Below are 17,966 nucleotides of genomic sequence, written 5' to 3' on the forward strand. Positions count from 1 at the left end.
TCGTCTTGTGTCGGGGTTAAAATGTTCAACTTTATAAGTAACATCAGACAATTGTCTTACGACCTTATAAAGTCCAAAGTAGTGCCTCAGGAGCTTCTCAGAGAGACCAACCTTCCGAACAGGAGTGAAGATCCAGACGAGGTCACCAGGCTGGTAGACAACAGGGCGGTGGCTCACATCATACCTTCAGCGAACGTTTTCTTGAGCCTGCAGCGTGTGGAGTTGAGCTAACTGCCGAGTTTCCTCAGCTCTGGCTAATACCTGGCTGATGTAGCCATTGTCCACATCATCAGGGTGTAACTCAAACACAGTGTCCATCATCATCGTCGCCTCACGCCCATGCACCAGGAAAATTGGTGTAAATCCTGTGGTGTCTTGATTGGCCATGTTGTAGGCAAACGTCACAAAATGTAGCACCTCATCCCAGATGCTCTGCTCAACATTGATGAACATTGAGAGCATGTCGGCCAAGGTCTTATTAAGGCAATCAGTAAGCTCGTTAGTTTGCGGATCGTAGGCAGTCGTCATGTGATGAGTAATGTTGCACCAGCCGTTTATCTCTGTCACAAGATTCAATTGAAAAGCTTTCCCTCCATCTGTAATAAATGACTTTGGGGCACTGTGTTTTAATATTATGTCTTCCATGATGAATTAGGCTACCTTGGATGCTTCAGCTGTTTTCACGGATTTTGTAATGGCATAGCATGTCATGTAATCAGTGCAAACAATAATCCATCTATTGCCACTACCAGACATTTGAAATCGTCGGATGAGGTCAATCCAACACGCTGGAAAAAGCGTTTCGGCTGGTGGAATTGGTATGAGTTGGCCAGGTGGTTTCCGAGGAACTGCCTTTCTCCTCTGCCTCTACTGACAGTGCAGCACACAGTGACGGACATTCCTAAATAAACCTGGCCAGAAAAATCTCTTGTGATTTCTATTGCATGTCATAATAAATCATAAACGTCCAGCCTCAGGTGTGTCATGGAATTTCTGTAGAACATCTAAGCGCACATGTTTAGGAATCAGTGGTAGCCACCTCTTTCCGAACGGATCAAAGTTTTTCTTGCAGAGTAATCCATTAACTACCTTAAATTGTCCTTTCACATCCTCTGACCAATTTTAGGCAAGCATAATTTGAGATAGTTTGACGTCCTTCTTCTGCTCAGCAGAGAGATCCTGGAGTGCAGTGAGACAGTCACTATCTTCATCAAAGTCTTGATGGTCTTGCACAGGGTTTCTTGAGAGACAGTCGGCATCTTGGTGTTTTCTTCCACTTTTGTACACTATGGTAATGTCATACTCTTGAAGGCGTAGTGCCCACCTGGCGAGTTGGATCCTTAAGACCTGTCAACCAACAAAGTAAATGATGGTATGTAACAACTATGAATGGCCTTCCATAGAGATACTGTCAAAATTTGCACATGGCCCAGATCACAGCAAGACATTCTCTTTCTGTAGTTGAGTAGTTACTCTCAGTTTTGTAAGTGTCCTAGAAGTGTAGGCTATAACCTTCTCTTTTCCATCCGAGGAAGCTTCTCACATTTCTAATACTTTTAGGAACAGGAAATTCCGTTATAGTTCTCACCTTTTCTGGGTCTGGCCACACACCTCCGTTTGACACAAGTTGTCCAAGTATTTTGATTTCTTTTGCTCCAAAGAGACACTTTCTTGGATTAAGTTTCAGTCTGCCTTGTTGGAGACACTTAAGAACAGCTCTCAGTCTTTTTATGTGTTCATCAAATGTCTCTGAGAACACTCAAATGTCATCTAAATAACAAAGACACATTGTCCACTTCAGGTGCCTTAGAAGATTATCCATTATTCGTTCAAAAGTTGCTGGTGCATTACACTAACCAAACGGCATTACCATAAACTCATAGAGGCCTCAGGGGTGATGAATGCAGTTTTCTCATGATCATCCTCATCTACTTGGATATGTCAGTATCCCAAGTACATGTTTATGGTGTAGAAAAACTTAGCCCCTTTCAGACAATTTGTGGAAGAGGGTAAATGTCCTTTTTAGTTATCTTATTAAGCTTCCTGTAAACAACACAAAAGCACCAACTGCCATCCTTCTTCCTGACGAGAACCACTAGTGATGACCATGGGCTCTGCGAGGCTGCACGATGTCATTCTTCATCATTTTCTCTACCTCGTCACGAATCATTCAACGTTTCATTGCTGACACACGGTATGGTCTCTGGCTTATTGGTTGATGGTCTCCAGTTCTAATCCAGTGCTTCACCATTGATTTGTCTAATTTGCTCTTTACCTGTGGATTGATGCATTCAGAGAACTCTTGAAGAATGGCAAGTAGCTTCTTCTGTTGTTCCTAAGTGAGATCTGGTGATAGTCGAGCTAGAAGATCTTGTCTCGTTGTGGTAGTGCTAATTTCGCCCACAGACTTGGTATGGGAGGCTTCTATGATGCCCAGCTGTTCTGCAATTAACGGCTCATTGTTTGCTATGCACAAGCACATGGATCTGCGGTTCTCGGTGACAGTTAACTATCCAATAATTCATCGAATCCATTCTTAAATGAGATGACAGAGGTTGGGATGACCAAGTTATTCTTCAGTGGTATGCTTCTCTTACATTCCACTACAAGATCCATGGGTTGACACATGGCATGACACATGACAGTTACCTTTCTAGTGCCAACTGCAAGAATGATCACTTCACCCAGCACACATAGTCTCCTCCCATTCGGATGCGCATCTTCCTGTCCACAGTTTCTCATCTCATCTAGCATAATCTTCAAGCAATCACAATCTATAATTGTCTGAGAAGCTTTCAAAAAGTCCCATCCGTGAATGACATCATGCCTAAACTCTTCTAAGGGCTGTGTATGGCCACTTATACCCACATGAATGGTACATCTTCCTGTAGGTTTTACATATTTCCCATTAGCCATCTTCAGCAGAGATGTTTTGTTGTCAATGAACAGGGTTTTCTGCAACTGGTAATGGTACTTCTCCGAAATGACTGAATGTGATGCTCCGGAGTCCTCAAGAGCTTGGGCTGGTCAGCCATCCATGAGGATATCAATGTAGTTTCCTATCATTTTTATAGTGATCAGTGGAGGAGGATTTTTCTCTTCGGTAGCCTCACCTCCAAGTAAGGTCACACCCTTTAGTTTTCCAGGTTGCGGTGGCTAGCTGATTGGCTGGAGCTTCTAAATGGCGGTGTAGACCTTGATCAACATGTTGGGGAGCGTCGTCTCCAGTGGCTAGCTTGTGATGATGGTGACCTACATCATCCTGCACCCCCATCTTTTTGTTCATCTTCATCGTCCAGAAGTTGGCGTTGGCTAAGATCGGTCTGCTGTCTTCTGGCACAGGCATCATCAAATATCTGCTGCCTTTCTCTACAATATAACACCACATGTCCCAGTTGTCCACAGAGGAAACATACTGGTTGGTTATCCTGGGTCCTCCAGGGGTTAGTCTTCCTCGGTGCCCAAACAGGTTACTCATGCAGCATTGTAGGAACATAACTCCACCTGGGTCTCAACTTTTTCACTGTTTTAAAGGGAAATGAAAGACAAGAGATTGAGTTCAATGTCTGTTCCACTTCCTCCCTTATGATCCCTTGAAGTGTCTCGGTTTCTTGCTCGCGTGCAATCCAAGTGCCTTCTGAACACACGGTGTCATCTCATATGTTAAATTTGGCTATACACTCATATACCTCCAGCCATTTGTTTGGTCTTGGCCATCATCACCAGAGAATCCGGAAGGATATCTCATGTGGTGGCACACAGTTGCTGTCATCGTAATGTCTTGATTGAGATCTGTTGAATATGGCTCGAACTTGGGTTACTCACCACATAAACGGTGGCTCTGTCGTGGCCTGATAGGAGCCACAATGTCGTCAATAATGTGCACTATCACAAGGTAAAATACCCAGCGCCTCCACCAGAATAATGTCATGTGGAAGTAGGTGTAAGTAAATGAATGATGAACACTAACTTCACTTAACAAAGGTTTATTCACCACTTGCACATACAAGAGCGTGCAGTGAACTGCCTCCGGCCAGAACGCATACAGTATATATACAGTTACAGAACATTCCAGTACAATGATTCTTGACATTATTGGATACTTCTAGAATGTACTTGAACCAAATACAGAAATTAAAATTGTACAGTTCAGGTGAGTTTTAAACTCGCGACCCTACATACAACAGTTTGGTATCACAGCCACTACACCATGGTGTTACTCAGCTTCTTCTGTGACAGTATAGTTAGTTTCAAGTTCCACTGATCATTAGTAAAGTTAATCATAGTTGTGGGGGAATGAGTCATTTTACATTCACACCAAACATTCATGTGTAAGTATGGCTACGTCCTGACTATTTACAAGTGCTTTCTTTAATTTTATTTTTTTTAATAAATATGTGAATTATTAATTCCTACCCACAACTTTTTACACATTACAAAAATAGAAATTCTTTTTACAGAATAAAAGGAGTTGTCAAGGGGAATCTTTTTCAGTTTTTTTTTTTCATATTTAACTTTGCTGCCTGCAAGACACTTTATATCACTGGGGAAGTGACCAAAAATTTTAGTGGCAGCATTGTGTCCCTTTTTTGCTAAAGATAACGTTACTGTGGAATAATGAATGTAATTTTTTTCTTCGGGTATTGAAACAATTATGTATATCGCTGTTCTGAGCTGCAGTGGATTATTTACAACAATCTTCATGAAGGAATAATTATATTATGAAGTAGTAGTTAAAATGATTAACTCCCTAAACAGTTGTCTGCCAGATGATTGTGGGTGAGCTCCACACATTATGCTTACAGCAGGTTTTTAAGCAATGAAGACTTTCTTAGAGATGAATTGTGCCAGAACATTATTCCATTTGACATGTCTCTCCAAATATTTGTAATGACTCGAAGTGCAAATATGACTGAAGTGAGTCTTTTTTGGAGTTCAAAAGTGTGTTTTTTCTACTTTAAAGTTTCATCAATATGGACATCTAAAATATTTGATGTTTACACCCTAGTTATTATTTCCTCATTGTGAATTACACTTATCATTGGTGTAGTACATCTAGATGTGCAGAACTGATTCTGTTGTGACTTTTTGAAATTGAGAGTAAGTCCTTTTGCCGTATGTAGGTTTGGAATGATTACAATACTAGTTTCATCTTCAAAAAGAACTAGGTCTGCATGTTGCATATTGGATGAAAAGTTGTTTGCATATGTGAGAAACAGTAGTGAACATCAGATGGAGGCTTATGGAAGCCCTTAACTGGTTTATCCCCACACAGAAGAATATCCCCTCCTTACATTTGGTAAAATTATTGAGTACAATTTTCTTAATTCTTCTAGTTAGATATGATATTATTGATTGGTTGGCTATACCACCAACTCAACAAAGCCTCAGTTTATCTGGAATATTGTAATTCACACAGTCAGGTGCCTTACCCAGGTCACAGAAAATACCATCTGGTGCTATTTTGCTATTTAATGCCTGTAAAATTTGGTCTCATTCTCAGTTGATCAACTCGTCTGAAATTCAAACTGTGATTAATTGAAAATATTATTGTTGCTCAGGTTGGATTCTATTATAGCAGCACTGGCCATAACATGCAAAACTGTAGGTGTGCACAATGTGCAGGCCATGTGCGGGCCAGGGCTCGGTCTGTCTCAACTTCTCTCAATCCTTCATGGAAGTACTCAGTATGGCACAACATTTCATGTAGTAGAGCAACATGGCACTGTTTCATCTGATATATGGTGTGGTATTTTTCAAAGTGCCATCACTTTGTATTCGTCACTATTTGCTTGTGGTTTAAAGGAAATGTAAAAGAACAATGGTTGTTGCAGTGGCATATACAATCAAAAAGAGGCACCTAGCAACATACTGTCACGATCACTGAAATATGAATGGGAATTGTAGCTCTTTTTCAAAGAGAATGACAAAAATTCTGTGTGTCTATTATGCAGTAGCACCACAAATATACTATACAATGGCATTACACCACAATGCATAAGGAATTTAAAGATTTAGTTATAATGAAAGAGAAAATCTAGTTGGCAGTACTGCACGGTAACTTGATCTCAATATGAAAATCATTGTGTTTGTGTTCTTTGCATTTCCCCGTAGAAATCCAATGTGTTTACAATCTGCTGTACTATTTCTTTAGTTTTAGCCAGCAAAAAACTGTAGCAGCCCATCATTAAATGCTAGCTACAAAATAAAGCTCAAAATTGCCAGATCTAATAAACCTTTCAGTGATGATGAGTTCATTAAAGTGCACAGTGTTGGGACAGTGGAACTCATGGTGCTATTGGAGGTACAGAAGTTCTTCAAAATCAGTCTTTCATGACAAACGATAACTCACCAGATAGCTGTTACGGCAATGGGTGTCTATGTCTACAGGCAGTTAACTGACAATCACAGCAAGTTCATTGCATTCTCAATTGCTCTACATGTCGATCGACATTTTGGACACAGTACAACTTGCAGTTTATGTTCAGGGAGTCAACAGCAATATGCATATGACAGAAGAACTATTAGATATGGTGCCAATGCAAGACATAATCAGAGGCATAGACTTGCCAAAAATCATTGAAGAAGCAATTGAAGCCCTTGGCCTGAATTAGAACATGATGGTCTTAGTTACCGCCAGTGGAGTGCTAGTGATGTGAGTGGCACAAAATGGGCTCTTAGCATTGTTGCACAAAAAATTACAATGATCAACAAACCATTTGTGTTTAAGCCATTGTTTTGCACACCAAGAAGCATTTTGTGCTAAGTTTTCGGGGATAGAGCATGTCATATGAAACTGATGGTCTGAATAGTAAATTTTCTAAAGTCAGATGGACTCTTACAATGTCACTTTAAGCAGTTTTTGATGGAACTACAGAACAGTATAGAGATTTTCTGCTGTGGTTAAGTTGAGGGGCACACATGGAATGATTTTTTGAGTTAAGATCTACTATTGTTCAATTCGTGAAGCACAAAGGAAAGCATGAACTAACATTAGAAGATTCAGAATGGATTACAAACCTCACATTTTTAGTTGACTTGACTGCATTTAATATCTGATTTAATGGGAAAGGTGAATGTATTTACAATCAAAATCACATTGTGAAAGAAACAACTTCTGAAAAAGAAAATCTTCCATTTCTCTAAGTTCTCTGGTGTTAAAGAAAATGTGAATTTTCAACAACTCATTTTGGTGCTGGAAGAAATACAGGAACATTTTTCAAATCATTTGTGGGACACTGCCAACCTCACATCTGTTTTTGAGACATTTCAGGACCGTTTTTTGTATCAGCTGATACTGCCCCTGCTCATTTGCAAATCAATTTGATTAATCAGGAGTGTAATTTCTGATTAAAGACCAATTCTATTATGTTACATCTGTCCAGGAATTCTGTGAAGGTTTTCCTCAGGAAGAGTTTCCACATCTCTATACTGAGACTATAAAAGTGATATACTGTTTCGATCAACATATGTGTGTGAAAGATTTTTTCGATAAGGGAACTAAATAAGTCATGATTACATGGCAGCCTGATTGATGACAATCAGATAAATTACCTGTACCTGTCAATGTGCTGACAGTTTATACCAGATATCAATTTTATTTTGTCTTCAGTGAATCAGAAGTAATTAAATAATGATGAGAATTGTCTTTTTTTCCTGATATATTTTATTGAGAATTGTAGCCATGATTCCATGACTAGAGAAGTGATAGGTAATAATTTTTCCCCTTAACATGTAGATTAAATCCTTAATGGGATTCTATAGAGACTACTTGTTTTTGCATCTTTTTCTATATGTAAGTTGAAATGTTGTAAGAATTTTACATGGGACTATGTGGCTCACACAATATTAGTGATGTAATGTAGTTGCAAACTCAACTTCAATTTAATTTTTATTTTTATTTTTGTAGACATATGCACTTGTACCAAAAGTCTGTAAGAGTGTAACACTGCTGTCCATGATACATAGCTTAAGTTTCTTGAATTTTCTAATATGGCATAATATGAAACCAAGTCACATGCGAGCCAGTCTGTGTTCTGGGCACAACTCTTCTGCTGTCTAAGCTAAACAGCGCATCTGCAGTTCCCACTCAGACAGCATAGCAGGATGGTTGGGGAAATGGGCACTGAAATGAGAGAGAGTGGCCAGTGTGCCAAAGGGCCGCACATATGCAGAGATCCTGGTTGCCCCTATATTATAGAATACACTAACTGCTCAAACGTGTTTGAAAATTATGTCAGTATGAAATGTAGCAGTAGGTATTGACATCTCTATCACCTAGTGCTGATCCAACAGACCAAAACCACAGGGCAGAATATTTTGTGTTTATGAATAGATTTCTTAATTTTAGTTACAGTTCTCCTAATTTTTAAGATAATACAGCTGTAACTGAAGCAATTTTTTTCATGCAAAAGCTATCATTAAGAAAACTAAGCAATGCAGATGAGTGAGCAATTTGAGAGAACTACTACAGAGACCAACTTAATCAATCCCCAGAAAATTTACTCTTTCTTGAGATTTGTTCCTCAATTCCTTATCTGGAATTCAGAATTGGTTCTTCATGTTCTGGTACAGAAGTCTTAACAGCATGCCTACAGATGTGAAACAAGAAAGTGGGTATCACTACAGATTTAAAGAAAAAGTAAATTAAAAGCACATTGCAGAATAATATCTTCTGTAAATAATCGGGGTTCCTAGATTCAGGGATAAAAAATCACTGTTACTAACATTATTTGTTACAGTACTGCTTACAGCCTAACTGTTCGCATAAAAGTTAAACAAGGACTACTGGTTAAACAATAGCTCCACAGTATAAATGGTACTTCTACTCTTTTTTAGGCACCAACAGATTATAGCAAGTAATCTTTGATGGCTGTTAATTTTTAATATGAGAAAACTTGCTGACAAATTAAATCATTGTAGTGGACTGTGAGTTTACTTGTACATTTATCTTTCATGGAAAATGCCCTTACCACCTGAGATATTCATGCAAAAATTGTGTCACATTTTTAATCAGTTGACACACTATGTGATCAAAAGTATCTGGACACCCGACTGAAAATGACTTACAAGTTCGTGATGCCCTCCGTCGGTAATGCAGGAATTCAATATGGTGTTCGCCCACCCTTAGCCTTGATGGCAGCTTCCACTCTCACAGGCATACATTCAATCAGGTGCTGGAAGGTTTCTTGGGGAATAGCAGCCCATTCTTCACAGAGTGCTGCACTAAGAAGAGGTGTTGATGTCGATCAGTGAGGCCTGGCACAAAGTCAGCGTTCCAAAACATCCCAAAGGTGTTCTATAGGATTCAGGTCAGGACTCTGTGCAGGACAGTCCCTTACAGGGATATTATTGTCATGTAACCACTCTGCCACAGGCCATGCATTATTAACAGGTGCTTGATTGTGTTGAAAGATGCGATCACCATCCCCAAATCGCTCTTTAACAGTGAGAAGCAAGAAGGTGCTTAAAACATCAATGTATGCCTGTGCTGTGATCGTACCATGCAAAACAACAAGGGAATTTTTCCACTGTTCAATCGTCCAATGTTTACACTCCTTACAACAAGCAAGGCATCGTTTGGCATTTACTGGTGTGATTTGGAGTTTATGAGCAGCCACTCAACCACGAAATCCAAGTATTCTCACCTCCTGCCTAACTGTCATAGTACTTGCAGTGTATCCTGATGCAGTCTTGAATTCCTGTGTGATGGTCTGGATAGATGTCTGCCTGTTACACATTACGAATTACGACCCTCTTCAACTGTTGGCAGTCTGTCAGCCAACAGATGAGGTCAGCCTGTACACTTTTGTGCTGTATGTGTCCCTTCATGTTTCCACTTCACTATCACATCATAATCAGTGGACCTAGGGGTGTTTAGGAGAGTGGACATCTTGCATATAGACGTATGACACAAGTGACACAAGTGACAGCCAATCACATGACCATGTTCGAAGTCCCTGAGTTCCGAGGAGCACCCCATTCTGCTCTCTCACAATGTCTAATGACTACTGTGGTCATTGATTTGGAGTACCTGGCAGTAGGTGGTAGTGCAATGAACCTAATATGACAAATGTACATTTCTGGGGGTGTCCGGATACTTTTGATCACATAGTGTAAGAGAAAGGATATGAGTCATGGATAGATAGTTCAGTAAGACATCACCAATAAAAAACTATGTCCTAAGTTCGAGTCCCCATCTGATGTACAGTACTGATTTGTCTGTGTGTTTCATAACAAAATCAATCTTGTTGCTCAGTGAAAAGTTCTGTCTAGAAATTTTAATGCAGCCTACATGTGAGCTCACTGGCTACATTTGGATGAACAAACCAACTATGTGTTCACTGAGGTTCTTTCAGTAGCAAACTGTAGTGTTTGAGCAAGAACACAACCTTCAATAATTCTGGCTCAACTATATCTTAGGGTCGGTTCTGTAATGCTGCCTTTTGGCCCAAATAATTAAACATCAATGTGACTTTGTACAACACTCAGTGGAATTTTATAGAATTAAGCACATGTTTTCAAATATATTAAATTAGAATTATTAACAAATGAAATGAAGTATAGTATCCCAAAGGATAATCAAGTAGCCTAATGCAACTTGTAAATTCAGTTGCCAAGTGAAGAATCAAACAAAGAAAGCATGTACAAAAAGTTAGCAATACATTTCTAAATAGACTTGCAGCAGATACTTAAATGAATCAATCAACAGACAAGAGCAGAGCAAAGCAAGCAAAGCTCCAAATGAAAAGTTCCAAACAGTTAATGGACAGAAAGTTATTTTTTGTGGATCATGGATGATTCAAATCAATTTTGAACCCTTATCACCAATGCTAAAGCTGTACTCTTGCCTGAATTTTAGTCATACCTGTTAGGTAAATTATCTTGCTGGCATGATTTTCCATCAGCCATTAAAGAGAAGCCTTCTCTACATTCACACCGGTACGATCCTGGAACTGGTATACAGATGTGAGCACAAAGTTCTCCAGGCAATGTGTCACAAAGGCTCTCCAAAGCTGAAACAACCAGTCATGGCATACAATATGAATTATTCTTACAGTAGCAAGGAAAGTGAATTTTAATGTATGCATTGACTTCAAATGTATTATGCATGACAAGATAAACATTAATAGTTATTACACTAACAGCTCTAGTTATTAAAATGGGAAAAGAATCAGACATAACTTAAATGTACTAAGAAAAATTAAAAAGAAAATAATGAACAGTGTTTTCTGCCAGGGAATCAAACCATACAACAAACTGCCCAAGCAAATGAAAGGTATAGCTAAAACCAAAATTTTTAAGAAATACCTTTTTAATAATACAGTGAGCATTACTTAAATAAGCAAAGTAAGGTTTAATAAAAAATGTTGCAGCTGACAAAAATTTACAAAATAAAACATCTCTGTCATTCCACAATATATTTTCAGAGAATAATGCATGTTACTACAAAACAAAGATTTGTGATGGAAAACGCTAACCTCGTTTCACACCCCTGAGCTCAACATCTCATTTATTGTGGAGGGATGCTCATTCAGATTTTACAGAGAGACAAATGAAGATGTACAAATAATGTAATGGAGAGGCAGGTGTATCAACATGGTCCTGATGTCAACTGAAAGGATGTGTGTGCAGTGCTATCATTCCTGAATGAAATTTGGCATTAAAAATATATTCCTTTTTCAAAGCAAAAGCTCAGTTCATGGAGCAAATACTAAAGGAGTGATCAAAAAGCTTCCATTCAAAGGCTGTACAGTCCAGAATCAGTGTGCCAATCAGGCAAATTCACCATGAATACTGAGACAATCATCCCATGATGCACCAGGTTGAAGATATCCATTTGGTAAACACCATGTCCTGCTGTGTGAAGAAGTCCGTACCTGTCTTCTGCATTCCTCGACCTTCAGGAATTACTGACCATTCAAGTCCTTTTTTGAGGGACTGAAGGCATGGTAATTGCATGGGAAAGAGACCAGGACTATAGATGGGGTACTCAAAAGCCTCCCATTTGGATGAGATTGACCAGCACCTTGTGTCAAATCTCAGCCACCACAGAACTTTATATGAAGATAGTAACTGTTCTCAAAAGAACAGATACCATTGATGACCATGCAGCTTCTCTAGAATAAATGATAATTAATTAAAACCCTCAGCTGCCGACAGGTGTTGTTGGTATACCTCGATGGGGGCAGCTGAAAATGTGTGCCCCGACCGGGATTCGAACCCGGGATCTCCCGCTTACATGGCAGACGCTCTGAGCCACTGAGGACACAGATGAATAGTGTGACTGCAGGGACTTATCCCTTGCACACTTCCTATGAGACCCACATTTCCAACTGTCCACAATCTACATACATAATGTTCCTAACAGATATTTGCCCATCCACTCATTACTTGCGCCAACTAAGGTGACGATTCCTGTCTCACAGGAAGCGTGCAAAAGATAAGTCCCTGCAGTCACACTATTCATCTGTGTCCTAGGTGGCTCAGATGGATAGAGCATCTGCCAAGTAAGCAGGAGATCCCAGGTTCGAATCCCGGTCGGAGCACACATTTCCAGCTGCCCCCATCGAAGTATACCAACAACACCTGTCGGCAGCTGAGGGTTTCAGTTAATTATCATTTATACCACAGAACTTGGTGTACCATTCCACAATGATGATTTTTGATGGACATGTTGCCCCATACACACTCTTCATTTTATGATGGATATCTACTGGTGTTTGTCCTTCAGCAGCCAAGAAAAGAATAACAGCAATTTGGTTCTGTTTGGATCCATTTGGTAATAACATCATCATAGTTAACATTTCTGCACTCACCGCATGCACATCAGAAAGACGTGAATGGTACACTAACCTCTTGCTACATGTCAGTTCTTGTATAACCAGATAGGAGTCACGCAACATTGCATATACACTGCAGCAATGCCCTGAAGTGGAAACTCTCTGATTGCCCCTTACTAAAATAAGAATAATCATCATTAAGACTTAAAGGTGCTTAAGTTGCTCCAGAAGGGTGTCCATTATTCAGGAATGCACATTTTCAGTAGCTTACCAGCAGCCATAAAAAGTTCAATTACTAATAAAATTCAGTCTAAGATGAGCCTAAAGGATTTATTGGTGGGCAACTCCTTCTACCTCACTGATGAATTTCTCAGTATAACCAGCTGATGTGTACGTACAAACTTGTAGCATGCTGGAATAATTGCAGGTCAGCAATCAATACAGTGACAAACCAGGCAAAGATGAAAATTTCACTATTTTTATTTACTCAATGACTAGTTTTGGGCTGGGACCCATTTTCAAATCATTGTGCCAGAAAGTCAAAATGGTATGTCCAAAAATACAAAAACTGTGTCAAAAATATATGTGTGTTATGTAACTGTTCATCTGCAGTTCATAATACATATATATTTTTAACATGGTTTTTGTATTTTTGGAAATACCATTTTGACTATTGGCATGATGATTTGAAAATGCATCCCAGCCCAAAATTAGTCACTGAGTAAATAAAAAAAAAGTGAAATCTGCAACTTTGGCTGGTTTTTCGTAGTACTGATGTGTGTATATTGCTAATAATATCAAATAATGTGGGTGTTAGAACTCTGTGACTTCTATACAAATTAAGTGCAGTAATGTGATCATCGTAAATAAGTGTTGTAAAATGATTTTTCTATTTGATGATGCATGGTTACAATAGCCTAAGAATTATCATATGCAGCTCATTGTATTGAACAAGGCTGCTATCACCTTTCAAATGAAAATGTATTTAGGATTTCTGGATTTATTCCACATCCATGAGGACCACTTGGGATCTGTGGAAGGTACTTTACCATATTTACTAGTATTTTTCTTTGTAAATATTTATTGTGTATTCCAATTTTCTGACATGTTCTCCTCACCATGGATCTATTGGAATGAAAAGTACATCTAAGCTAATCTAATGTAAGTGCAATGTGTGCAGTAACTTGTGATGAAATGTTAATAAGCTGTGTTACACTAGTAAGTCACAAATGGACATTAACAAACTCTGAGACAGCAAAGGAACCTCTACTACCAGCTGCCACCAGAGCGGAATTTACAGACAAAAAAATTACTATCACAAAAATTGATCTCACATTTCCTCTTGTTTCTTATGCAGGTATCCATCACAAAAAGTAAATAAATAGTTTTTTCAAAGACATGATTAGTGCTCACCTGGTAATGGTGGTGTTGATATTATCCCAGGATTGTCTGCAGGTTCTGAAAACTTTGTACTGGAGGATACTTCAGCACAGCAAGTCTTGTATGCTTGATCCCATGGATGACCCAAGGAAAATGACTGAAAGGTGCATCCCATTGCCATTGATCCCGAAAACAGTCCTAATTTGCATGCTTCACAGCAGTCCTGTACAGAAATTTTTAATAAAAATTAAATAACAAATAGACCAGAGATAAATATATATGATTATTAGCTTCAATGAAAAATTACTGTTTGTTTCTATTCCACTGACAAAATTTCTTAGTAGACTGTTTGATTTGTGTCTTATTAATAATATAAAATAATATGGTGTTACTGCTCCACATCTTCAGTGCAGTAATGTGATCAATGTGTGTTGTAAAATGATTTCCTGATGTAATGATATGTGGCTACAAACAGTTTAAGAAATATAATATACATGTCAATGTATTGTACAATTACATGTTTCATGAGAAGTTTGTTATTACCTGCAAAATGAAAATATGCTTAAGATGTTTTATTTATTCCACATCCTTGATGAACATTTGACTTAGGATCTGTGGAAGGGACATTAGCAGATCTCTTTTTTTTGTAAATATGTATTTATTCATTTTTTATTAGATGTCCAACATCCTTGGGGAAACCCTCACCATTGGCCTATGGAACAAAAAGTATTTCTTATCCAATATAACACAATCTTTCTTTTGTGTACGACAGTCATTAGCCCCATAATTATAAGTGCTCAGTACAGGCATGTAGATGAGCAAGTGTACTTTCAACAACAATTGATGAATGGAGCATTTTGTTTTGTGTTTTCTTATAGGACCTTTCTAACTGAAATGCTGGACTTTCTAATTGTTCTTTACAATGCAGGAAATGCTGCAAAATGTTTCAAATCCATACCTCTGACAGGAAAAAAAGGATGTCACTTGGGAAGAGACATGCAATGAGGCATCAGGCATCATTCAACTGGGAACTAATTAATTACATGTGGTACAATACAAGGTTCCATCTCAGGGTCCTTACTTTTTCTCCTTTATCTTGATGATCTCTCATTAGCAACATTTCAGCTGCCAAGTTTGTTTCATTTGCAAAGGATACAAACATTGCAGTAAATAGCAAATCAAGTGTAATCTTAGAAAGATCAGTTAATGAAGTTTTCATGGACATCAACATATGGTTCCTAGCTAATTTTTTGTCACTAAACTTTGAAAAAAATGCACTATATTCAGTTCAGAACTTGTAAGAGGTCTAAAAAAGACAATAAAAGTGGACAAAGTCAAATTCTTGATATTACAACTTGATAATAAATTCAACAATGAGGAGCACAACACATAACTGCTGAAGCCCTACACAAATCTCTATTTGCAATGTAAATGTTGTCAGACATAGGGAATAAAAAAATGAAAAAGTTTGCATATTATGATTACTTTGATTTATAATGCCATACTATTTCTTGGGGTAACTCATCAAGTCAAACTGAAGTGTTTTAGGTCCAAAAATGTGTCACAATAATTATTTGTGGGGTGAACTCAGTAATATCCTGCAAAGGCCTGTTTAGAGAACTAGGGAGATTAACAATTGCTTCCCAATACTTTTATTCCTTATCAAAATTTTTCATTAAAAATATATCTATTGTTCAGACTAACAGCTCAGTTCAAGGACTCATTATTATAGTAAGAATAATCTTCACAAAGATTTAAAGTCTTTTACTTTGGTCCACAGGGGTTCATTATTCAGGAACACACATTTACAATAACTTGCCAGCAGCCATTAAAAGTTTAACTATCAATAAAGCACCAAAAAGTCTATATTGGTGCCCAATTCCTTCTATTCCATTGATGAGTTTAAGAGAGAACCAACTAGTGTGCACTTGTTACTAATAGTTTCAAATAATGTGAGTATTAGTACAATCTGTATTCTCTACAAATTCAATGCATTGATTTGATCTTTGTAAATTAGTGTTGTAAAGTGATTTTTCAATTTAGTATTTATTGCATTTTAAATTCAGATACGTTTAACATTTTTTGAGTCATTCCACATCCATGACAATCATTTCACTTGGGACATGTGGAAGCTACATAAGCTTATTTGTTTTTAATTGTAAATATTTATTGGGTGGTTTTGAGGATCTGCTCACTATGGATCAATTGGAACAAAAAGTATCTGTCATTTAATCTAATGTAATAAACTGTGTTATACATTGTTACCTTGTGAAACTGTCCTCCACATTTATCTTCTGGAGTACAGTCTTTCCCTGATCTTGCTGCAGTTTTTCCACTTTCACACTGTTCGTCTCTGAAAATAGTATGTACACAACATTACAGTCATTTACATTTATTGTCTGATAAGAGGACAAAATTGGAGTGGTTATTTGGACTTATTGTAGGTGTATTTGACATTCAGTCACGTAAGAATAGGAAATCAGCTCTCATACATATTACCAAGTATGATCCACAACCATATACAAATTGTAATCAATCTGCAATGTCTATTTCACCAACACACCCATAGTCTTTTTATTTCTCTCCTTTTCTGCTCCTCCCCCCCTCCTGCCCCCCCCCCCCCCCCAATCTCTGACAAACCACCCAACTGCACATAGTTACTCTAACCTCTCCTCACTTCATCCCTCTCTATGCTCTCATAAGCAGCACTTTACCATCCCCCACCACTACCCTACTATCCCTCCCTCTCCCCACCACAGCCTCCTCTTTAACTCCACCACTCAGACTGCTTCTGCCACCATGCTGTGTGTGTTTTGTTAAAATGGATAAAATGAAATACAGCATAACCAGAAAATTATTTGTTTTGTTTTGGTCTGTTTATTGCCTGAAGAAATACACAAAAAACCACAAAGGAACTATGCAAATAGGATAGAAATCAATAGATTTAATGTACATTTAGAGACAAACAAATGATTACAATTTCACAGAAATAAGATGGTTATTCAAGACAAAGAGAGAGAAAGAGCTTCACAAATTGAGCAAGTCAATAAGTATTGAGCCACCTATGGCCCTTATGCAAGCAGTTATTCAGCTTGGCATTGATTGATGTCCTCTGGGATATCATGTCAAAATATGATGATTGTTGCAGTAATACTTCGGATATCATGACTTTCCCAATACCAAAGCACTTTTCTTCATCCTAATACAAGGATTTTCGTCATTCTTAGTTCACAGCTATGGGCACCTATCCAGTCTTTGACTACTGTTTCATTTATGCCTGAATCGTGGATCATGTCTCATCCATAGTGATATTCTTATCCTCAAAATCAGTTGGCTTCTTTCTAAGATGATCTGGATATACAATTTTGGTTTTGTTTTTGGTCAGTATTCAATAAATATGGCACTGAGCTTGCAAAAATCCTTATCATCTTGAATGTACTTTATTTTAAAGCTGTTTATGCATAATGCCACCTGTTATTTCAAACACTTTTGATTGCTAATCATTAAATTTCACATTATGAATGTTCTTGTTGGTTGCAGTTTTGGGACAATGAAGCACTGAAAGTAGCTAGCTGGCTCTTACCTCCCAGTTCTAGGGAACTGTTAATTGCGTTTGACACCTCACCTCAGTTATGATTAACAGAAGTTTTTATAGCTAGGCTCAGTTATAGTGAAATATTTTATGAGTTGAAATTTTATACCCCTCACCTCCTCTTGAAACACAAATATGGCACTGCATTGCATAGTCCAATAAATGTAAGTCTTCGGCTTGTTGTTTTTGATTTATTCATTTATTATTGCCTT

The 17,966-nt window shown here is 38.0% G+C and overlaps 1 protein-coding gene across 5 annotated transcripts in view; it reads right to left on the bottom strand.

The window, feature by feature from the left end:
* Positions 1-17,966, bottom strand: part of LOC124555780 (fibulin-1-like) — a 630,166-nt gene that overhangs the window by 435,148 nt on the left and 177,052 nt on the right. For all 5 annotated transcript variants that reach the window (XM_047129834.1, XM_047129832.1, XM_047129833.1 and 2 more), the window contains exons 3-5: positions 16,428-16,515; positions 14,196-14,385; positions 10,868-11,015 (exon numbers count right to left, since the gene is read on the bottom strand). In XM_047129834.1, coding sequence (XP_046985790.1) covers positions 10,868-11,015; positions 14,196-14,385; positions 16,428-16,515 — 426 coding nt within the window. The remainder of the gene's footprint in view (positions 1-10,867; positions 11,016-14,195; positions 14,386-16,427; positions 16,516-17,966) is intronic.

The sequence above is a fragment of the Schistocerca americana genome, chromosome X (assembly GCF_021461395.2).
Source record: "Schistocerca americana isolate TAMUIC-IGC-003095 chromosome X, iqSchAmer2.1, whole genome shotgun sequence".
Classification (NCBI taxonomy): Eukaryota; Metazoa; Arthropoda; class Insecta; order Orthoptera; family Acrididae; genus Schistocerca; species Schistocerca americana.